This window comes from Melanerpes formicivorus, unplaced genomic scaffold (assembly GCF_026170545.1).
Source record: "Melanerpes formicivorus ecotype bairdi unplaced genomic scaffold, bMelFor1.0.p_v2 SCAF_7, whole genome shotgun sequence".
In the NCBI taxonomy this organism is placed as follows: domain Eukaryota; kingdom Metazoa; phylum Chordata; class Aves; order Piciformes; family Picidae; genus Melanerpes; species Melanerpes formicivorus.
Genome location: NW_027142359.1, coordinates 5,461,982 through 5,485,154, shown reverse-complemented (window position 1 = coordinate 5,485,154; position 23,173 = coordinate 5,461,982). Strand labels below are relative to the sequence as shown.

The 23,173-nt window shown below is 48.8% G+C and overlaps 1 protein-coding gene across 5 annotated transcripts in view; it reads left to right on the top strand.

Moving 5' to 3' along the window:
• The window catches only part of KANK4 (KN motif and ankyrin repeat domains 4), a 28,292-nt gene that overhangs the window by 3,349 nt on the left and 1,770 nt on the right, over positions 1-23,173 (top strand). For 2 of the 5 annotated variants that reach the window (XM_068140759.1, XM_068140761.1), the window contains exons 2-9: positions 11,514-11,596; positions 13,555-15,489; positions 16,647-16,758; positions 18,129-18,359; positions 18,889-19,030; positions 19,450-19,669; positions 21,006-21,148; positions 22,910-23,110. In XM_068140759.1, coding sequence (XP_067996860.1) covers positions 11,581-11,596; positions 13,555-15,489; positions 16,647-16,758; positions 18,129-18,359; positions 18,889-19,030; positions 19,450-19,669; positions 21,006-21,148; positions 22,910-23,110 — 3,000 coding nt within the window. In that variant the 5' untranslated portion in view covers positions 11,514-11,580. Of the gene's footprint in view, positions 1-6,316; positions 6,926-11,513; positions 11,597-13,554; positions 15,490-16,646; positions 16,759-18,128; positions 18,360-18,888; positions 19,031-19,449; positions 19,670-21,005; positions 21,149-22,909; positions 23,111-23,173 lie in introns of those variants that run through there. The other 3 variants (XM_068140758.1, XM_068140762.1, XM_068140763.1) reach the window with 3 other exon arrangements.

The following is a 23,173-nucleotide window of genomic DNA, read 5'->3' as shown; positions in this document are numbered from 1 at the left end:
GCAGAGAGCTCCTTCCTCAGTCCTATTTATTTTAGACCTCAGTGGAATTCGCATTTCCAGCACTGTGCCTCAAGTCCTGCCCATCCCAGGGTTTAGGCAGCACATGAAAAAGCAATTATTGTCATTCTTGTGATAATGTACTGCCCAAGTAGACAATTTGGTGCAGTGAGAAACAAGAAATATGGTAGAAACCCCACCTGCAGGCAGAGGATCCAGTCTTCCAAATGTGATTGCCATGAATTAATCATTGCAGCCAGTTCCTGATCCATCAGGGCTGAATGTGAGCCTTGGTGCAAATGAGAAAGCTGGAAACACCTGCAGCCTGAGCATGGTCAAAAAAGTGGAGGAAAGTTCTTGTTTCCTAAACCCTCCCCATAACCTGTGTGAGCAGGTGGAAACATGGCTGCAGGGCTCCAGAATCCTGGCACCCACATGGAAATCACTGACGGAGGAATAAGGTGGCACATCCATCCCCCCTGTGATCCTGATCAACATGGGAAGTAGTTTCAGGGTGCCTGAACAGTGATTCTTCCTGTCTGAAGAGGTTTTGAAACCTGTTATGGGTGTGATCAATCTGAGTCTTGTTGTCTCAGGCCAGAAATCAGTATAAGATGGCCCTGTGTTGCCATGAGGGTCTGCAGTGGTTGCCCAGGGAAGAGGGGGAAAATAGGAATGCAGAAAATAAGGGCTTTCCTAAAAATCCCGGAGAGTCCTGCTTTCTGCAGGAGAGGAGCTGTGTTAGTGATGAGACCTTTACTAGGGTCAGACAGGACAGACACTGGATTGCCTGTCAGCTTTCACAACCACAACTGCCCTTTTTGGTAGTTTCTCAGGCTGGTGGCTTTAGGAAACCCTGTTTGTGTGTCAGGATGGGTTCCTTCAGTTCCACAAACTCCAGTGTTTAATTTCTCAATAAGCACAAAGGAGATCAGACCTGGCACAACCTGTGCTGCCCTGTCCATCTCATGTCTTGGTAAACAGCTGAGCAAGGTGCAAGAGCCTCTCCTAACAAGCAGGAACAAAACTTGGTTTGATGGTTCTGTTCCATACCCAGCTTCTGAAATCATCCAAAAGATTCTTCAATAAATGGAAGATGTCTCCAGCTTGTCTTGTGCCAAACTTCTTGTTCCTGAGTGCAAGATGAGCGCAGGATCCCCAAGGATGCACCAAGCCCTGGCCAAGTCAAGGATAACCCCATTGTTATAAACTTGTTACCAACTTCTTTGACCACATGGAAGTTATTTGGTACTGCGGCAGCAAACTTGACCTGTCCCACGGTCAACTTGTGGAACTGAGACAAAGTAACATTAGAAATGAGGCACTTCAGATTTTTTTTCTGCCTTCTGACCGTGGGGCACTTTCACTTCATGGCTTCTGGTGGTTTTTCTAATTGCCTGCCTCTAGGAAAGGAGACTTTAGGGAAAATGCCACAGTTTTCAAGGCATGGGATAGAAGCATGAGAACTGACCAAAGCTTTTGTAATACTATGGCTGGAACGAGCTGAAGGTCAGTTGGAAAAGAGGTTATCAGAGGAGGGGATGAATGTGATCGTTTTCCCCTCCTGGTGAGCTATAAAAGGCAGCAAGAGTTTGGATATTTGATACCTCAGGTCTTGTCCTGACCCGTGTCTAATGGAAATGCTGGCAGGAAGCTTGTGGCATTTATTAAACAGCAATAAGCAGCTTTAATAAAATCAGCATCTGTACAGCTTTATTACTGCCATTTGAAAAGGTGCCTGAAATAGGTGTTTAAGGACCACTGGCTGCTGAGGGCTGCCTGCTTACGCGGAAAGTGATAGTTTCCTTTATTAAGTGGCTCTGGGTTAATTATTCAGGTTCCTCAGGAGCCCACTGCTCTCTCAAACAGCAATGAGGCTCCACGTGCCTCCAGGATATTTCCTATGGGAGCAGTGCTCCCATCACCCAGCCAAGGAGTGATTTGTTGCAGCCCCCATCTGCATGCTCAGCCCCTCTCTCCAGCTTCATGTACATAATTTTTCACAGAGGGTGATGACTGGTGGAGGGCTGAACACAATGATCCGAGGCCAGCCCAAATCTCTCCATCAGTGCAACCACAAGCCTATAGGTTGCAGTGGGAGCTCATCCCTCTTGAACATCCACAAACCACTTCCAGCTCCCAGCTTTTGTCTCAGGGAGCTCCAGGCAGGCAGCAGCTGTGTGAGCTTCAGCCTTGTTTTTGCAATAAAACATTGGCCCAAGCACCACAGGGTACTTGTTGTCATAAGCCTGTCTGTCCTCTTGCCCTGGGACAGAGGGTGAATTTTAAGCAGGCATCTGGACTGTGGAATCAAAGAATCATGGGATGGGTTTTGTTGGAAAAGACCTTGAAGATCGTTAAACCCAACTGTTAACCCATCTCGGTTAACGGTTAACAGTTAACTTGGCACCACAGCTCCGTGGCTTCAGGGGTGGGGACTCCACCACTGCCCTGGGCACCCTATTGCAGGGCTTGAAAACCCTTTCAGGGAAGAAATTTTTCCTCATGTCCAAATTAAACCTCCCCTCGTGCATCTTCAGGGCATGTTCTCTTGCCCTTTGCTTGTTACTTGGGAGAAGAGACTGATCCCACCTCATTCCAGCCTCCTTTCAGGAAACTGAAGAGAGCAAGATGGTCTCCCCTCAGCCTCCTTTTCTCCAGACTAAACAAACCCTGGTTCCCTCAGCTGTTCCTCACAAAACACGAGCTCTAGACTGTGCATCATTTTGCTTCCAGAGAGGTTAAAACTTTACGTCCTTTTGCTCGTCATACGTTTTCACCTGCTGCCTCCGCTCTCCCCATACAGTGGCTGGTTTTGCATCCCTGAATCTATGCCTTGCTCCACTTCAGCCGATGCTGCTGGGTAACTCCAGCACCAAGGGAAGCCTGCGCAGCTGCATGTGGCTGCTGCATGTGTGCCAGGCTGGGATGAATCTGGTGTGCCAGCTCACCGTTCTGGATGCTGATAGGTTTACAGCAGCAGGCTTCCTTGGGCTCTGGCATCATCTCTGGTATCCCCACTTTTTTTGGGTCTGCTCACCTGCCTTCTGCGCTTCCACAGGAAGCACAGAGCAGTGTGCCCATACTCACTCTGGTCCCAGCTGCTGGTTTTGAGGATGCTATGGGGTGCAGGGCTCCTAACAGTGATGGAGGAATGGAAAAAATATAGAAATGGGTAGATTCAGATTGGATGTTAGGAAGAAGTTCTTCCCCATGAGGGTTGTGAGATACTGGAACAGGTTGCCCAGGCAGGTGGTAGAAACCCCATCCCTGGAGGATTTTAAGGCCAAGCTGGTTGCTCTAAGCAACCTGATCTAGTGTGAGGTGTCCCTGCCCATGGCAAGGGGGTTGGAACTACATGGTCCCTGAGGTCCCTTCCAACCCTAATAATTCTATGATTCTATGTCAAACACACTCAGGAAGGTGGTTGATCTGGATGAGGGGATTGAGTCAGTCATCAGTAAATTTGCAGATGACACCAAGCTGGGAGCAGGTATTGATCAGTTAGAGGGTAGAAGGGCTCTCCAGAGGGATCTTGACCATCTGGACAGATGGGCAGAGTCCAACATGATGGCATTCACAAGTCCAAGTGCCAGCTGCTGCACTTTGGCCACAACAACCCCATGCAGAGCTACAGGCTGGGGTCAGAGTGGCTGGAGAGCTGCCAAACAGAAAGGGACCTGGGGGTACTGATTGACAGCTGGCTGAGCATGAGCCAGCAGTGTGCCCAGGTGGCCAAGAAGGCCAATGGCATCCTGGCCTGCATCAAGAATAGTGTGGCCAGCAGGAGAAGGAAAGTCATTGTGCCCCTGTACTCAGCATTGGTCAGGCCACGCCTTGAGTACTGTGTCCAGTTCTGGGCCCCTCAATTTAAGAAGGACATTGAGACACTTGAACATGTCCAGAGAAGGGCAGTGTGGCTGGTGAGAGGCCTTGAGCACAAGCCCTATGAGGAGAGGCTGAGGGAGCTGGGATTGTTTAGCCTGGAGAAGAGGAGGCTCAGGGGAGACCTTATTGCTGTCTACAGCTACCTGAAGGGAGGTTATAGCCAGGAGGGGGTTGGTCTCTTCTCCCAGGCAACCAGCACCAGAAAGTGAGGACACAGTCTCAAGCTGCGCCAGGGGAAGTTTAGGCTCGAGGTGAGGAGAAAGTTCTTCACAGAGAGAGTTGTTAGCCATTGGAATGGGCTGCGCAGGGAGGTCGTGGAGTTGCCATCCCTGGAAGTGTTCAAGAGGGGATTGGATGTGGCATTTGGTGCCATGGTCTAGTAGGCATGAAGTCTTGGGTGACAGGTTGGACTTTATGATCTTTGAGGTCTTTTCCAACCTTGTTGATTCTATGATTCTATGTGTTCCCATGATGCCAGATCTCTTACAGCAGAAACCCTCTTTGCTCTTACATTGGGACAACCTCCTGACAAACTTTTGCAATGCGAGCCAGGACTTTAAACTGCTTTTATTTACTCCTTTATTTATTTACTCTCACAAAGTTTCCAAACTTCTTTTTTTCCCTTTCCTTCTGGAAGGAAACTCCTTCCATGCCTGTGCCAGCCGCTCACAGCCCACCACCACACCATGGAGATCCCACCCTTGTGCATGTCCCCAGCAGACTGGAAATGAGTTATTTTTCTTCCTTTGCTGTGAAAACAGAATTGAAAACTCTGTACAACAAATATTCCCTGAGAGGCTGTATTTATTCCTGGTATGTCCACTTGCAATAACAGCTCGGCTGGTTGTTGTGCAATCCAGCAGACCGCCTGGATGGACTGGGTTTGGGTGTAACCCTTTGGGTACCGAGGGTTAGCTCCATTTGTCTGGGTCTCTGTAGGTCTGTGTAGCAGAGGGGGAAGCCCAAACCTGCTGTCTCACAGCAGTTCTGCCTGAGGGAGAGAAGGAAGGCAGCTGCTTTGCCCATTGGCCCTGTGAGCATCCAAGAGGGCAGTGGTGGTCATGGTGGGAACGGGCCAGGACCAATGGGATGGCTTTTGAGCTGTTTCATGGCCGTCTGTTTCCTATCATCCATGGGAGCAGCCTGCAAAGCAAAATCCCCCCTGACAGCTCTGGTGTATAACATAAAGCAGCAGAAATTTTAGGCCATGACCCCAGTCCACACACTTGTGGGATGATCTCAGGTCATGGCCAGGTGAAACTCTTCCCCATTTCATAGAATCATAGAATGGTCTGGGTTGCAAGGGACCTCCAAAGGTGATCTAGTCCAACCCCCTCTGCTTTAAGAAGGGGCATTCTTAATTAGATCAGATTGCCCAGAGCCCAGTTTGTGCTGGCCCCATTGGGCAAAGTGATCAACAGCCAGTTGTAGCTCCATCAAGCGCCATTGTTTAATTAATTAATTTGTATTTTTTCACTCCATCCATTTGTAGTTCCTAATTAAAAGCATATTTAAAGGGACATAGACTTGAAGACCTTCTTCAGGCCCATGGGGAATTACATCTGGGAAAATCTGTAGGTTGCATATGTGTCATTACAATAAGGAAATGCTCCAAAGAAAAGCTTCCTGCTGGGTCTTTCCTGTGGGAAAACAAAATCAGTCTTTTAGGCTTGCTTTAAGATTGGCACCATATAGAACTATATATATTTTCCCATGGCGGAGAGCACAAGCAACAACTCCCTATGAACATGCTGGGGAGAGAGGTGCAAGCGTCACTAAACCAGAAAATATTTGGAGTAAACATGAAATGAGCCAGCATGCCCTCAAGTTTGTTTTGAACCCCAAGCACAGTAATTGCTTGTGAAAGCAGCAAGCTGTCAACACGGAGTCAGGGCCCTCGGTGGTGTGGGATGCTGGGGCTGCGTGGGAAAGGCAGCATTGAAACGGCTGCTGAAGTGAGGGGGTATTTTTCATTCCTTGGGTAAGAAGTTAACCCATCTGTGCCTTGGGGAACATTAGCGAGCACTAAGGGCTGCTGTTTCTCTTCACATCCAGGCTATTTTGCTTCCTGTGAAGGCAAAACTTCTCTGCTTTTCTTCAAACTTGACTTGTTAAAGTTACATTTAGTAGTTGCACAAGCACAGGGAGCCCTCAGGAGCGCCTGCAGCTCTGCTCTGTAGTCAGAGAGTCATGAAATGTGTTTTTCCCTGCTAACGTAAGCATTTTGATTGTGCTGCTTGTTAAGTGATGAGAAAGGTGCTGGTGCTGCTCCGTGATGTGAGTCCTTGCTGAAAGCCCCTGGTGAAAGTTCCTGGCAGAACCAAGTTCCCGTGGGATGTCTCCACTTTTCTTTCCCAGCCCTCGAGGAGGTTCACAGATCCGTGTCTGATCCCCTCCGCCTTTGCAAGCCTGAAGTTGTTGCAAATTCAGTGCAGAAGCTGAGGATTCTTTTTCCTTGTTGTCAGCCTGAGGCTGCAGCACTCCGGGCTGCCCGAGGGGAACCCCAGCAAGGGGCTCGGGATGGCTGGTCTGCCCATCACCGTGCACAGAACCACACCGCGGCTGCTCAGCCAGCTGACTCCTGCCCTCTATTTGAAGTTTGCATTGATAAGCCCACTGCAAAGGGCTGGGACTTTTTATTTATAGACTCCCACAGGAGGTTGGGGCGGGGGTTGCCTGTCCCTTCTCACAGCAGCGCGGAGAGCCAGGCATCCTCCTGCTGTGCTGCGGTTACACATGGTCGCGTTCCTGCCATCACCGTGTCCTGTTCAGCATTTCCTGGGGACGGCGGCTGGCTGGGCGCGACGTGAGGGGCCCGGGCTGCGGGGCTGTTTCTGTTCCACTCGTGGGAACGGGGCTTCAGCAGGATTTATTACGGACGCTGAGACCTTCTGCGGCTCCTGAAGACGCTGCCTTCTAGTCGCGGCAGGCGCTGGCGTTTCCTTGGGCGAGGCGCGCAGCAGAATAACTAATGAATGCCTTCAGCTTGGAAGAGTGCAGCATGCGGAGGGCGAGCTCCGGCCGCAGCCCGCAGCACCAGGTACAGTCAGAACCCCATCGTTAATAATTGACTGTCTGTTCAATAATCTCTCCTGAATAAGGCAGGCAGCCCGCTCACAGCCCAAGCTCAGCGGGGTTGTGTTTTATGGAAGAGATAACTGTGCTGTGAGGAGTACCTCGCTGTACAGGGCGGGCTTCAGCTGTCCTCGGAAAGGTCGCGGGAGATCGATTAGCTGCTTTATTAGAAAATTAATCCCTCTTTTATGTTTCTTGTTTTAAACTTGCTTTTGCTTTCCGAGCAAGGTCACTGCTCAGCTGACCAACTTTTTAGCAACTGGCAAAGGCAGGTTTGCTGCTACAAACCCTTCACTGACGGCTCTTGGTGTGGGAAAAGATGCTTTTGAGGGAGGAAAGTGCTGCTGCTTCCTGGTGGGCTTGTAGGTGGGAGTGTGAGAGGGCAACACGTCGAGGTGCTTTTCTAAACGTAGTTTTTTCCTTCCACTATGAAATGCTAAAGCCGTTGCTGCAGTGCAGAACATGACAGGCAGAGCTCAAAACGTGTTGTGTTATAGCTAATGAGACTGCTAATGTACAGCTTCTCAAGGGGGAATTATCTTCGTATTTATAGGCATAGGGTCAAACGTTTCCAACTTCAAATGACTAGTTAGAAGCTCTGGGAGGATGAAATTCATATACATTTTTCTTTGTGGTTGAGTTAATTTTGTTCTCTAGGACTGCTCGAGTGTAATGGTGCTCTCCTTTCCACTGGCTGGAGTGGAGGGGGGAGCAGATGGGTGCTTGCATTGCTTGGTGAGTGGGACAGAGCACAAGAGGGGTTAAATGTGACTGTAAAGAGCCAGTGTTTGAGACAGAGCTCGTTAAAAAGGCAGTATGTTGTCCCTGCAGATGGGCTGCCCCAGGGATTAAGCCCACTTCACTCTGTGCTGGTGCCTTCTCACATATTTGGCTTCTTGATTTCCATTTCTGTCTATCTTTATTCCTGCCTTGAGAAAAGCACCGTAATTCAGATCTGGATGAATCCTCCCTACAGCCTTTCTGTCTAGGGAAGGTGAAAATCAGCGATGCTGTGCACGTGGCCATGTCGCCTGCCTGGAGAGGGAAATAAGTGTTCTTCAGCTTTATTCCACAGAGGACAACTCAGCACATATAGAACCCAACAGAGAGTTGACTTAACAGGTATTAGCAGGATGGAGACCCACCTCAAAGTACTGCCATGCCCCAAACTGTGGGCCAGACTCTGTATATACAGACATGCTTTTTCTGGTGGATTTCTTAATTTTTAAATTCTCATTTTTATTAGGGGCAGGCACTGGAGAGCAGCCATGGGGTCTAAAGAACCATGGGGTTTGGCTCAAAGCTATCCACCCTATGCCTGAGCTGCCCCATGTGGGGACAGGAGAACATCAGCAAGCTGGTAGGGTACATTCAGCATCCTTTTATGAGGTGATTTTGAAGTAGATTGGTCAAAAGGGAGAAGTTGTAGTATCAATTTGGGCTGCAGAGTTGGGACCAAGTCAGCTCATGAATGAACTGATTAGATGTAATTATCTAGATATTAAAAAGCATCCTATTCACTAGCTTCTAAATAAATGCTGGAAGAGTGAAGTGTAACTGATCAGACTGGAGCTGGGATCTGTAAGTGCTCCATAATTGACTGCTATTGGAAAACAAATAAACCCCCCAACATTTGAGAAAGAGGTCTGTGTTGGTTTTGGCACATGCTGTTTATTGGCAGGAGGAGAGGGAAAAATCACTCTTTATAGCAGAAGAGCAGCGAACTGAAGAGCACATCAGGAGGCTGCTGGTCAAGGTGTTTCAGAAGTTTGTATGGTGTTCTTTGGGCATCAATGTTGCCATCCAGCCACACAGGCATCAAGGAGGTACCAACCCCAGAGGTGCTTTTGAAAGTTTTAATGTTCTCCTTGGGTTGGGACCCTCCAAAGTTTCCATCTGGGCTATGAATGATAGAACTAATTGTTTCATTAAAGGGTTTTGGTCTTTCAAAGTACCCATCCTATGATAATGATATGACAGGACCTGGCTTTCTTTTCCTGCTGGTCTCCATTGTAGTTACAGCATGTCAGGGGAATGCTTCTAGAAGAGAATGCTAGCATCACCTGTATGCTCTGCATGTCCTTGCCTGTACTTCATGTCCAGTTATCTTGCTGTTGCCACAAGAAGAAAGATGACTTGTACAACACAAAAATAATTATGCCATAAAAGGAGTACATAGAAGCTGCAGAATGGAGAACACCAACAAGACAGACTTGCTTCTAAGACAATTAATGAACCAGAGGTCTCCAGAGATGTTTCTGGTGGTGGATGTTGCAGAAGAAAAAGTGGAAAGGTGCACAAGACTGGTGCTGGGTAACTACATGGCGATGTGAAGTGAGGGGCTGGAGGCTCTTCAGGGGGAGCTCTGGAAGCATGGTTGAGTGCTAAAGCCCTGCTAGGCAAAATAGTACAAGCAGAGAATGACTCCAGAATCTGATGTTTTGATCAAAGAGAAGAATGGGAGCAGGATTCTGGAATAACTAGTCCTGGCCATGTCCCCAGCTGCTTGTGGCTGGCTTGACATGGGATTTGTGCTTCTTGGTCCTACTCTTGAGAATCTTGCCTAGCAAAGGGATGCACTGGAGAAGGCAGAGGTGGACTTCCAAGCTGCTGTGGCACCAGGGACCAAATTAGATACTTGAAGGAGCAACCTGCTCTCCAAGAACCCCCCCACTTTATGCTGTGCAGTAGGAATTAAAAGACAGACTTTCTCACTCTGAGCAATGTTGTCCTTCTTGTACTAGTCAGAAAGCCTCCTAATGTGATGTCCAGATGCCTCAGTTTCTTCCATCTTTGCCTGTCTTATCCTTGTGTCTTTCTAAAGGACATGGAGGAGAGAAGCTTCACCCAGGAACTTTCTTGGTTGTTTCCAGACTTAATCTCTTCTCATGTTCCAGAAGGGTCTCACCTGTGTCCATGTGATGGGAAGAGCTGGAGAGTAATACAGACCAGGATGGGCGTGAAGTTCATCATACAGGCTGTGGTAGATCTCCATGTGAAGCTTTTCCCTAATGTGAAAGCAATGTATCTGGGTTGTAGTGCAATTTGGAGAAAATTCTTTACAACAGTACGGACATGCTCTGCTCTAATGGATTTCAGTGGAATGAGATTTAAATTCAATTCTGAATCTTTGGTTGTTATGCATTAAAAAATAAAAAGGTGTCAAACCAGTCAGTTCTGTGTAGAGTTTATATCCCTTGCTGTTCTCGGAGATGTCATTTTATGTTGGATATATCTATTCAGCTTACAGGAGTCAAGGAGAAGTTCCTGGGCTGTCTGTCTCAAGCCCAGTAGAAGTGCGGATGACACCAAGCTGGGGGCAAGAGTTGATCTGCTGGAGGGTAGAGAGGCTCTGCAGAGAGACCTCGACAGGCTGGACAGATGGGCAGAATCCAACGGCATGAGATTTAACACATCCAAGTGCCGGGTTCTGCACACTGGCCACAACAACCCCATGCAGTGCTACAGGATGGGGTCAGAGTGGCTGGAGAGTGGCCAGGCAGAAAGGGACCTGGGGGTACTGGTTGATAGTAGGCTGAACATGAGCCTGCAGTGTGCCCAGGCAGCCAGGAGGGCCAATGGCATCCTGGCCTGCATTAAGAACAGTGTGGCCAGCAGGAGCAGGGAGGTCATTCTGCCCCTGTACACTGCACTGGTTAGGCCACACCTTGAGTACTGTGTCCGGTTCTGGGCCCCTCAGTTTAGGAAGGATGTTGACTTGCTGGAGCGTGTCCAGAGAAGGGCAACGAAGTTGGTGAGGGGCTTGGAACACAAGCCGTATGAGGAGAGGCTGAGGGAGCTGGGGTTGCTTAGCCTGGAGAAGAGGAGACTCAGGGGTGACTTTATTGCTGTCTACAACTACCTGAAGGGGGGTTGTAGACAGGCAGAGGTTGGTCTCTTCTCCTAGGCAACCAGTACCAGAACAAGAGGACACAGTCTCAGGCTGCACCAGGGGAGGTTTAGGCTGGAGGTTAGGAGGAAGTTTTACACAGAGAGAGTGATTGCCCATTGGAATGGGCTGCCCAGGGAGGTGGTGGAGTCACCATCACTGGAGATGTTCAGGAGGAGACTTGATGGGGTGCTTGGTGCCATGGTTTAGTTGGTTGGGTGGTGTTGGATGATAGGTTGGACACGATGATCTTGAAGGTCTCTTCCAACTTGGTCTATCCTATCCTATCCTATCCTATCCTATCCTATCCTATCCTATCCTATCCTATCCTATCCTATCCTATCCTATCCTATCCTATCCTATCCTCAATGTCTTTCTGTGTTTGCAGCCAAATCCATCTGTAATGCAGGAGATGGTTTGTATGAAGTAGCTGCTTGGGATGTGTCTATGAAGCACGAGTTGTCACCAGAAAAGGAACTATTGATCTGAGCATCTTGAAAGTGCTTAGCAGACACAGTCAGGCTGCAGAGTATGAGCAAGATGAAGGGGGGCTGGCCTCAGAAGAGTTATGAGGCTTTAAGGAGAGATGAAGTTCAGAACATGGAGCTGTTTTTAAAATAAATTAAGTATCTGTTTGTGGTTCTGTTTTTTTTTTTTTTCCAAGGGTGAAGTGACTCATCTACCCTAGCTTGTCAGAGGATGTTTAACTGACGGCCCAATTGGACCACATCATGGAGAAGACAGATGGTATGGAAGCTGCAGGATATTTGTTTGCTCATTTGTTTCTGGGAAAAAATCCTCAACAAACCCCCAAAGTAATTTCCTTACCAGAAATACTGTAAATAACCTGCTATAGAGATGTGGTAGGGCCAGGAGATGAGAAATGCATGGTTCATGTATTATGCAGACTTCCTAAACCACAGCAAAAACATGGTCACAGCAATCACTTCAGCACATATTTGTCCTCCTGTCCTCTGCAGCATGTAGGCAGAACTGATCTCTGCTCCCACCATCCTGGCTTTGCCTTTGTGCTGTGTGACCCCAAAACAGATGTTTTCCCTCTGTTGTTCCTCTGACTTTCATGTGCTGCTGCCCATCAGAATGGTGTCTGCATCTCAGTGATGCTCCGTGACAAGCAGCACCGAAAGCTGTGCCACATTATCCCAGTCCCCACACAGCTGCTGCACTGGGATGGAGACAGAGCAGCTGGGAAACCTGTTTTCTCCTGGTCAATCTGCTCCTCATCATCCTCACCAAGCTGTGTTCATTTGCTCAGAGGTGGAGAGCAGCTTCAACCACTTTGATTTCAGGGATGTGCTGCATAAGAAAAACTGAGCAGCAATGCAGAGGTTTAACTATTTAGACCCTGGAGCATCTCTTATGAGGAGAGTCTGCGAGACCTGGGGCTCTGTAGCCTGGAGAAGAGCAGACTGAGAGGGGATGCTCAGCAAGAGCTAGTGGGTGGAGATCATGAGGATGGAGCTGAGTTCTTTTCAGTGGTGGGTAGTGACAGGACAAGGGGCAGCAAGTACAATCTAGAACACAGCAGGTTTCACTTGAACTTGAAGGAGAAAATTGTTTACTGTGAGGGTGCTGGAACCCTGGAGCAGGCTGCCCAGAGAGGTTGTGGAGTCTCCTTCTCTGGACCATTGTGATCTGGACATTGTGATCCTGGGCAACTTGCTGTGGTTGACCTGGCTTTAGCAGGGGTGTTGGAATGGGCTGCCCAGGGAGGTGGTGAAGCCACCATCCATGGAGGTGTTAAAAAAAGAATTGGATGTGGCACTTGGAGCCATGGCTTAGTTGTCATGAGGTGTTAGGTATTAGGTAATAGGTTGGACTTGATGGTCTCTGAGGTCTTTTCCAAGCTGGTTGATTCTGTGATCCAGAGATCCCTTCCAACTCCTACCACTCTGTGATTCTTTGATTCTGTGACCCAAAATTTGGGGGCTGTGAATTTTGGCAGCCTGGATCTAACCGTGTGAAGTGCAGATCCAGGAACCTGGTGCTGCTAGAGCCATGCCATTTGCTTGAGACAGACAGGTGGGCAAACCTGCTGTCACACACTTTGTGGCCATTTTCCTCAATTAGAAGCTGTGCTGGGTGCCATGCACCAGGTCACCTTGGGAGGCATGTGCTTCACCCCAGCTGCTGCTGCCTGCAGCTGGCCTCTGCCCGCTGCTGTATTCATCTTTTCCAAGGACTAATTTGTGCCCCTGTGTTTGCATATGAAACAAAGCAATGATTTTCCTGTTTGGTGTGCACTGCTTATGCCACTGAGAAGTTAACACCAAACCCAATGCCTTGGAAAACATAGTTGTCACAGATTGGTTCCGCCTCCTGGTTTTGAGCTGGATTTATTACACATCAGGCAGCTTTTTCTGCTTACACAGATATGTAGCTCCACCTGCAAAACCTGCTCTTTGCTTGATTGCCAGCTACAGCTGTGATTTTAGCACCTTTTCAGCTTCCTCAGTGCAACAGTTACCTGATTCACCTTTGGAAAACTGGATCAGACCTTTGCATGTGTAGCTGCATCTCTGTACAGCTTCATGAGCCTCCATGATGGCAACCTGCAGCCCCTCACCTACCTAAAGCTGAGATGAGCAAAGCAGGAACATTTTCATCCTGCTTTAAACATGTTTTTTATTTTTGTAATTGTCTTCAAACCTCAACCATCTCTTGGCTTTTTTGGGTTGTTTCAGCAGATGGCCAGCCACCCAAACCTGACGGGGAGAGGGAGCAGCCCCGCAGCCTCCCCTATTCTGTGGAGACACCCTACGGCTTTCACTTGGACCTGGACTTCCTGAAGTACGTGGATGACATCGAGAAAGGGAACACCATCAGAAGGATTCACGTCCACCGGAAAGCCAAGCAGCCCAAGTTCAGCACCCTGCCGCGAAACTTCAGCCTGCCCGAGAATGGCTCCCGTGGCTGCACATCTGCTCCCAGCAAGAGCTGGACGGCCACTTGCTCCTTCCCCCAGCGAAAGGCATCGCTGGGGTCAGAGGAGACCTCCCATCCCCTCCTGCCCAGCGAGGCAGCCCTTTCTGTGGCCGATGAGCCGAGTTACCGGAGAAAAGCACTTCTGGCAGAGACACAGCGGCAGGTGGAGCTGGGGCGGCCACAGCTGCTGCGAGCCTCCAGCATGCCGGCTGCATTGCTACCTGGGCAGCCCCTGCCAGGGGATGGGAGGGTGCCCTCACCTCTCCGTCCACCTCCCCAGCACTGCCATGACCAGGTCAGCTTTAGTTCCAAAAGCACATTTCACCCCACAGCACCTTCACCCAGCTCCAATGGCTGTGTGTTACATCTCCCCCAGGAGATGAGTTTCCAGCAAGATGCCTCCTTGGGGCAGAAGGAACATCCTGATGGAGGGAGCTCAGGGCTGGGACAGATGCAGCCCCCCTGGCAGAGTCAGCATCCCACAGCACCACAGCTGCAGGTGGTGATGGAGAGCAGAGGTGAGGAGGGTGATGCCATCGATGACAGTGGTTGCTCCACCTTGGCTGGGAGTGAACAAGCCTCACTGGCTGCCCTTCAGCTTGCAGAGGAGAACATGAACCCTGGGGAAAAGCAGTTAAGCGTGAGTGAAATAGCTCCAAAAGTGCTGAAGAAATCTGAGGAGGGAAGTGTCCAGGCTGGAGAGAACAAGAAGAGCTGTGTTGCTCAGCCTCATGTTGCTGGAGAGCCCAGTGGGGTTGCCATGCTGAAGCAGCACATTGCTGCTCTGGAGGAGCAGCTGGACAAGAAGAAGAAAGAGCTAGAGCAGATCAAGGCTGTGCTGGAGCAGCAGGATCAGGAAATCAAGGAAAAGGAAAAAAGCATTAAGTTACTGGCCAGCTCCAAAGCTCAGCTGGAAGAGAAGCTGCTTTGTGAAAGCAGCACAGAGGGCAAGTTGCCATCCAGGCAGAGCAGGGGGGCTTTGGAGTGCCACGATGCTGCAGTGAATACCGACCTCTTGCAGGTAACTGGGGCCAAGCAAGTCCATGATAAAGGCATCAACGTGAATATTCCAGTCCCCACCAAATCCGTGGGGTGCAGCATCCAGAGAACAGACAACATGAACACACAGACTGGGGAGCTGGGTACTTGGAGAGATCTGCCAGATGCTCATGCCAGTGTCATTGGGGTGGGACCTGGACATTTGGGTGATGCCAACATTGAGTCTGGACTTCCCACGCTGTGCTTTACCCAACTGAAGGCTGCCGAGCGTCTCAGCGATGACAATCAGAACCACAGGAGTGACTGCTGTGCCCAGAGCCTCGCCGCACAGCCCGGGCCTGCAGAAAGCTATCAGGCAACAAGAAACAGCTCAGGCGGGGGAGAAAACAAAGCAGGCACTGGAGAAGATAAACCTCCAGATGGGCTAGAAAAGGAAGGTCCCCATGGCCATGAGGATCTCCCTGCTGTTGACCCCATTGGCCAATATGTAAAAAAAATCCAGGAGCTTCTGCAGGAGCAGTGGCTGTGTTTGGAGCATGGCTACCCCGAGTTAGCGAGCGCCATCAAGCAGCCAGCCTCCAAGCTCAGCTCCATCCAGAACCAGTTAGTTAATTCCTTAAACTCGCTGCTCTCTGCCTACTCTACACGAGGGTCCGCCGACAAGGAGAACTCCAACACACACTATCAACAGTTGGGTAAATAATATTGGCGTAGGTTCGACATGGCCGGCCAAAAATCTTCCCATTTCTTCAAGTGTTGAGCAGGGATGATAGGGTGGGATGATGAGTACCTGTCAGCTCAGAAATAGCCCCTCCTAGACATGTAGGAGGAAGGCAAAACTCTGCACTTCATTAACTATGTGGTCTTAAATGATGAAAAGAAAATAAACTCACCTAGGAGCTGGTAAAGCTTGTGGCTCAGTTACATGCAGCATCAGCTTCCAAAAGTGGCTGCTCTTGTGTCTGTCCCATCAAATAACCTGTTTTCTTACTTGGTTTGAGCAAGGATTTGCAAGAAAAGGGGACTTGTGCTCACCGGGGGTAAATCAGCAGGGAGTTTACCAGAACCACGCCCAGTTCAAGCTAACTGAGCAAGGAGGCTGGGAGAAGACCCTTCCCCACTCACAGCCCTTCATTTCAAATAGTGTTAGCTTATGTGAAGATGAGAATCCAAAAACAAAGGTTGCCTGTTCATGGTTGAGGAGGCCTTGCAAATAGATAAGTGACCTATGAGGAAGTTCCATCTAAACATGAGGAGGAACTTGTTTACTTTGAGAGAGAGCGAGCACTAGAACAGGCTGCCCAGAGAGGTGGTGGAGCCTCCTTCTCTGGAGTAATTCAAAACCTGCCTGGATGCCATCCTGTGCAAACTGCTCTGGGTGAATCTGCTCTGGCATGGGTTTGGGCTGGATGATCTCCAGAGGTTCCTGCCAACCTTTATAATTCTGTGATTACTTGTAAGCAATACATAGTGAGACTACTTAAAGCCTGGTGGAAAGACTGATCCATGTAGTATTTAGAAGATTTATATAGGAAATTCCCAATATATTACTATTTTCAAAACTAGAACAAAAACTATATTATCAAATATATCTTATAACCATAGGACACGTATATAATTCCTAGTCACTTCTTTTATATTCCCAGTCACTTGGAGATGTCTGAGATCCACATTTTAGGGGTGTCAGAGCAAGTTCCAGTTGTGGCCAGGTTCATCCATAGCATTGCAAGACATAAAAAGAGTCTCATAAGATGAAGTAAGATGCTTTGTAGTTTGTTGCTGGAAGTTGGGAAGAATGATTGATAATTATGGCACATCTGCTTAATTAATCTATTATTTTATATTTTGCTAGAAACCTCTCCAACTACAAGTCTTAAATCTATCATGAAAAAGAAAGGTTATGGTTTCCGTGCAGGAGGCAATGAGACCAAAAAGAATCTTCAGTTTGTTGGGGTAAATGGTGGGTAAGCATCCGTTCAGAAGATTAAACTGCCTTTTAACATGTGATATTCTCTGTATGGCTGAAGAAGTCATTCTTCTCTTCCCCTCTTTTCTCCTCCAAACCTCTTGATTAAAAGGCTATTTGAAATGGAGCCTCTCTTCTCTCTTTTTTAATGCAGCTCTGATAACCTGTAAGTAACCCTGCAGAAAAGATGTTGGTGTGTTCAGAGCAGTGAGGGGGACACCCTGAGGACTGACACTCTCTGCTCACCCATCTTTTGAGGCTTCATCCAAAACCCATAGGAAGATTCTTACTAACTTTGGTGGGTTTGGGAGGAGGTCAGCATTGCCTGGATGGGCATGCTGCCACTAACCTGCTTCCACACTCCAGTGACAGACAACAAAAGTTGGTTCAGGGACTGAAAAAAAACACTTCAGTCAGTAAGAAATTACCTGGGGGTGGAGACACATATTTTAAAGTTGTGCTCCAACACCCTATCCCCTGTGTATCCAATATCTAACACACTTTGGCCTTCACGCTAACTAGATACACCAGCATGTGCTGTAGACACATCTCTAAGAGCAGCACTGGCACATCTTCTACTGAGGAGTACATACATGTGTTGGCATGACGAGGGCAGGATGCATTGTGCTCTCTCTTCACTGTGCAAACAGCTGTGTGTGCAAGTGTGGTTGCTGGTTTCTGCTGACATCCTTCTCCAGTGTTCCAGCTCAATGGCTGCTGCTGTTGGGTTCATCAGATGTTACTCTTGTTGCTTAGACCTTCTACCAACTGAAATGGGTACAACTTTTAGCAAGCAGAGGAATCTCATCTAGTTTGAGAAAAGTTTTGGGATCTCTCAGAGTGAAATGTTCTGGTCATGGAAGATGTTGTTTTTATTAATACTTATGGACAAGCAGAAGAGAAGTCTCTTTAGCAGAGCTGCTCAAATGGTGGCCTCAGGTCCATGTTGGAGCTGAAACCCAAGATTTTGTCTAGTGGTTGCCAAGGCTGCTGACATGCTGCCCTTGCCATAAGGTCCATGTGTTCCTCAGCTCCTCAGCATGCTGGCAGCTCTCAGCAGGGAGGTGGCACACAACTCTTGCCTGGCCATGTTGAGTCTTGTGTGATGGACAGCCCTCCAAATCCAGTAATCCCTGAAGTAACCTTGCCTCCTGCTAATTAACTGCTTCTATCACCCTCCTACTGGCTTAAGAAGTCAAAACCAGACTAAACCTCAAGCTTGTTTGTGGCTCTAACCTTTTAACTTGCATATTGCTCCGGGCTTCGTCCAAGGCCCATTGGAGTCAGTGGGTGTCTTCAATGAGTCTTGGTCAGGCTCTGCAGTTGCTGATGGGAAAGGAGTGAATAACATGTGATGTCCTCAAATAGCTATGAAACAACTTCAAGTGAAGACACAAGTTGTGAGGACAGCCAGTCAGATGGTGACACCGAGAGTGAGACGGAAAGAAGACTTGATGACTTGGAGCCCACACAGGTGGAAGCTGGAGGTGAAAGCAAGGAGGCTTCCTCAGGGACCTCCTCGCAGGAGAAATGCGAGGATGATAGCCTTCACAAACCATCGACAGAAGCAGCACCTTGCACTCAGCACAAGGCTGACAGGTAACCCGAAAACCAGCCTGTGATTGTGCTGTCCCACTTGCTTCTGCAGTCACAGGACTCACAGCACTGCAGTCAGTTGCTCCTACAGGGCCTCATCTGCTTGGTGGAAAGGCAGCTGCTGACCTCCACAGAAATGGGAAAAGGCTTGAAAGAGCTAAATAATTTTTGAGTTACTACAGAATCTAATGGGGATTGATTTAGGCCCTAGGCTTGACTGTGGAAAAGATGGAGTGAGTCATGTTTGGGAAGAATTAGGTCATTTCTCCCCTCTCATGGAAAGTTTCTCAGTGAAGTTCCTTGCACAGTCATGAATATGTTTTTTGGGAGTTTTTGTTACCCATTTTAAGTCATCTTCTAAAAGATGAAGTTGAGCATAACGATCTGGAACTCCAGGCTGAAACACTTCTTTAAGTGCTTAACATTGTACCTGTGCCAAGCCAGTGGGACAACTTAGGTCTGTGAAGTTAAGCACTTCAAGAAGCATTGAACGTGTTTTGACCTAACCTGCATGTTCTCCTTCCTGCTTCAGTACCTCTTGCAAGTTCTGTCCCATGGTGGATTTACAAAAGCATTTTCCCTTCAGATGCAAACCCTCTGAAGCTTTCCTTGCCAACTGCCAGCTCCTCAGCAAGCACCTCTCAGAAATCAGGACCACAAGTGACAAGCATCTGGTACTGATTTTTTTTTACTATTTTTTTTCCAATCCCATTTCAGATGTGGTTCCCACCCTCTGTTACATTTAATGAGTAAGATTATCTTCATGGCTCGTTGCAGGCTGTGCTCTACCATGCCAGCTTTGTGAGGAGATGGGGGTGAGATGGCCTCTGAGTTATTCTGAATAGCAAAAAATGAAGAAAGGAAAAAAAAAAAAAAAGAAACAGATGAATGCTCTCTCTGCTTACTTATTTGAGCTACCACAGGAAATTCCTTTCCCCCTTGAGTTATAGCAGTAATCCCAAACCCACAAGCCAAATACCATCTGGGTGATGGCAGAGCACAGGACCCAGTGGTGTGGGTCGAGGAGAAGGGGCAGTGACCAGTTTGCAGGATGACTGCCCCAGGAGTAATGGCAAACCCTTGGTGTTTTTAGCGGCACATCCTGAGCACCGTCTGCCAGGAGTGGTTCCGGGTGTCCAGCCACAAGAATTCCAGCACAGAGGTGGTCGCAGAGTATCTCAAGGAGCTGGGGGCCATCCAGCCCCAGATCCTGGAGATGGTGGTGAACCTGGCTGACAGGAACGGCAATACAGCTCTCCACTACAGTGTTTCCCACTCCAACTTCCCAATTGCAAAGCTCTTGCTGGACACAGGTAGGAACAGCCATTCTGTGTAGCCATAGGTATGAATGTGGCACTTACTTTATGTCACTCTTGCCACCGGGCATGAGATGACTGTGGTGTGCAGAGCTAGGTAATGGAGGCCAATCAACCGTCCCATCCATGGCAACCAGTGAATGAAGTCCAGGGTCTTCTCAGGAAGTTCAGTCAGGAGCAAAATGAGAGGGAACAGAGGTGAGGCTGGGGACCAGCTACAATTTACAGGCAAGGGAGCCATCCAGTAGACAAGCATGGAGCTGAGGTTCATCCAGGAGACAAATGTGGGGCCAAGGTCCATCCAAGATACAGGCATGAGGCCAGGTGCCACTCAGGAGACATCGCTGCTCTGAAGACCAGCATCCTGGGCCCATGAGTATAGGCAGGGAAATCCCAGCTGAGGCTCCTCAGGGTCATTAAGGCTCATTAGTGCCCACAAAGCACTGACCCATGTCGAGAGCTTTGCAATCTGGCATTGGAATGGCTCAGGATCCCCTTTGGCTAAGGGGTGTCTCTCATGGCCCCAGTCTAGGTGGGATTCTGTGGCTCCCCCAGCTTCTTGGTAGTAGCAAATGTCACATTGTGGCTTGGAGCAGGAGGATCAGCCCCCTGAGATTGTAACAAACCCATCCCCAGAGCAGAAAAACTCCACATTAAACTATTGAACTTTGCGCTTGCACTGCAGAGAAAGAAAAGTCTCAGCTGAGCTTTTACAGGGCAGGGAAAAAGAGCACGTGGCCCCCAAGGAATAAAGGCTCTTTGGCCTTTTCTCATGGTCCAGACAATCTGCTAAATGTTAGGGAAATGGCAGATTATCATACATATCTATAACCCAATTGTTACTGCGGGGAGCCGCGGAGGCTTGTCCCCTCCTGCCTCTCAGTGCCCGTGGCGGCTGGGCCCTCAGGACAAGGCTGGCCCTGAGCCCTGGCCGGTTGGACACGGCTTGTTCCTCGTGATGGAGTTGGAAATAGGATCTTTGGGGTGAAAAGTGAGCAAAACCGGGCCAGGATGGCTTTAATCCACCCATTTGTTGCTCTCTTGATGCAGGAATCGAAGCAAACAGCCCAGAGCTCCACAACTGGCCTGTGCCCGATGCACTAATTATTCCCCCCTCCCCCCCTTTTTTGTGTATGACGGTCTTCCAAGTTAATTAAGTTGACCTCAACAATTGTAATTAACTGTAGTAATTGCATAGCACCAAGGGCCCTTTAATGCAGTGCTCATGAGACACTAGATACTTAACAGTGATAAATCTCAGTGCTGTCTAATTCCCTGTTCCTGGGAATAGAAGCTGACACAAATCTGTATTTGTGGGTGCATTACCCACCAGGTGTATGCTGCCTGGACTTGCAGAACCGCGCCGGCTACACGGCAGTGATGCTCACCCCACTGGCAGCTGCTGAGACAGCTGAGGACATGGAGGTGGTGATGAAGCTGCTGAAGGAGGGGGATGTCAACCTGCGAGCATCACAGGTGCGTTCCCAAAGTTCTGCTGTCTCTTTGAAAACTGAGTGTGGCCCCACAAGGGATTGTGCCAGGTCTGAGGGCAAAGACATCTGCAAAGGGACTCCTGATGATCTTGTAGCCTGTTGATCACAGAATCACAGAAATACTCAGGTTGGAAAAGTCCCTCAGGATCACCAAGTCCAACCAATAACCCTACTCTACAAGGTTCACCACCAAACCACATCCCCAAGCACCACATCCAAACCACCTTTAAACATATCCAGGGCTGTGGACTCAACCATTGCCCTGGGCAGCACATTCCAATGCCTGACCACTCTTACTGTGAAAATTTTTTTCCTAATGTGCAGTCTAAACCTACCCAGTCATAGCTTGAGGCCATTCCCTCTTGTTATATCACTGTGAGAAGAGACCAGCACCAGCTATCACTGTGTGATTCCAGTTCAAGCTTTGGCATTGTGTAGATGTTGTGCTGAGGGACATGGTTTAGTAGTGAGCTAGCAGTGTTGGGTTATTGGTTGGACTTGAGAATCTTAAAGGTCTCTTCCAACCAACATTATTCTGATTCTGTATTCATCATGTCCCCACAGAGATCTTGAGTTGTGGAGAGGATATAATACAGATTTCTTACATTGCTTGTGCAGCACTAGACTGACTCTCAGGCGTAGGTATTAGGTTGGAGTTGCTGCTTCCCAGAAGTTACAAAAGCAACCTCAGCTAAATTGCAGTGTGGCCACCCACCCTGTGAAGGGACACAAGAGATGCATAAGCTCAAGGAGCAAAATGGAGGCTCAACAATTTGCAAAATAATTTTACTGAGCTAAAAAATTAAAGTCTGAAGAAGTGATACCAAGGAGGAGCAGTGTGGGATGGACTCCATGGCATGGGATCTGGTGAGGCTTGCTGATGAGCAGTGTTCAGAGTCAAACATTTCAGTCTCAGAGATGACAGTGGCCTCATCCAGCTCCACTTCCAAACAGCTGTAAAAGTTAAACATCCCAGGAGGGGCAGGAGGATCCCTGCCTGGGAGCAGCTAGGAGCCAGGTGGTTTGGTTATGCTGCTGCTAATAATAATATGCAATAAAATGTGCAATATGCAATAATTATAGAATCATAGAATTGTTCTGGTTAGAAGAGACTGTTAAGATCAAGTCCAATTGCTAACCCAGCACTGCCAAGTCCACCACTAAACCATGTTCCTCAGCAACACATATACATATCCCATAATTCCCTCAAGGATGAGGACTCCAGCACTGCCCTGGGTAGCTTGTTCCAGGACTTGCTCACCCTTTCAGGGCAGAACCTGCTCCCAATGTCCAACCTAAACCTTCACTGGCACAACTTGCAGCTGTTTTCTCTTGTCCTGCCGCTTGCTACCCGGGAGAAGAGCTGAAGCCTGACCTGGCTCCAACATCCTTTCAGGGAGCAAGAAGGCTTTCCCTGACTAAATAATCCCAGTTCCCCCAGCCACTCCTCACCACCCTTTTCTTCAGACCCTTCACCAGCTCTGTTGCCCTTCTGTGTACACATTCCAGCACCTCAGTGTCCTTCTTGGAGTGAGGAACCTAAAACTGAACGCAGTATTTGAGGTGCAGCCTCACCAGAGCCCAGTACAGGGGGATGATTATTGCCCTGGTCCTGCTGACAATACATATTAATATGGATGATGATGATGCAGTCTGTTGTCTGAATGTTATAGCTATAGGACTATATAGGACTATAGGAGTTTGGTGTGTTGGAGGTGCTCATCCTTTCCCTGTGTGGTTGCAGGGGGGCCAGACTGCGCTGATGCTGGGGGTCAGCCATGAGCGGGACGACATGGTGCGAGCTCTTCTCTCCTGCCAGGCTGATGTCAACCTGCAGGACGAGGAGGGGACGACGGCGCTGATGGTAGCCTGCAGGCAGGGCAATGCAGACATCGTCAAGCTCCTCTTGGCCCAGCCTGGCTGCCAGGTCATGCTGACAGACAATGTAAGGCTCACCCACTCCTCGCCAGCCCTGTTCTCCAGACCCTTCACCAGCTTTGCTGCCCTT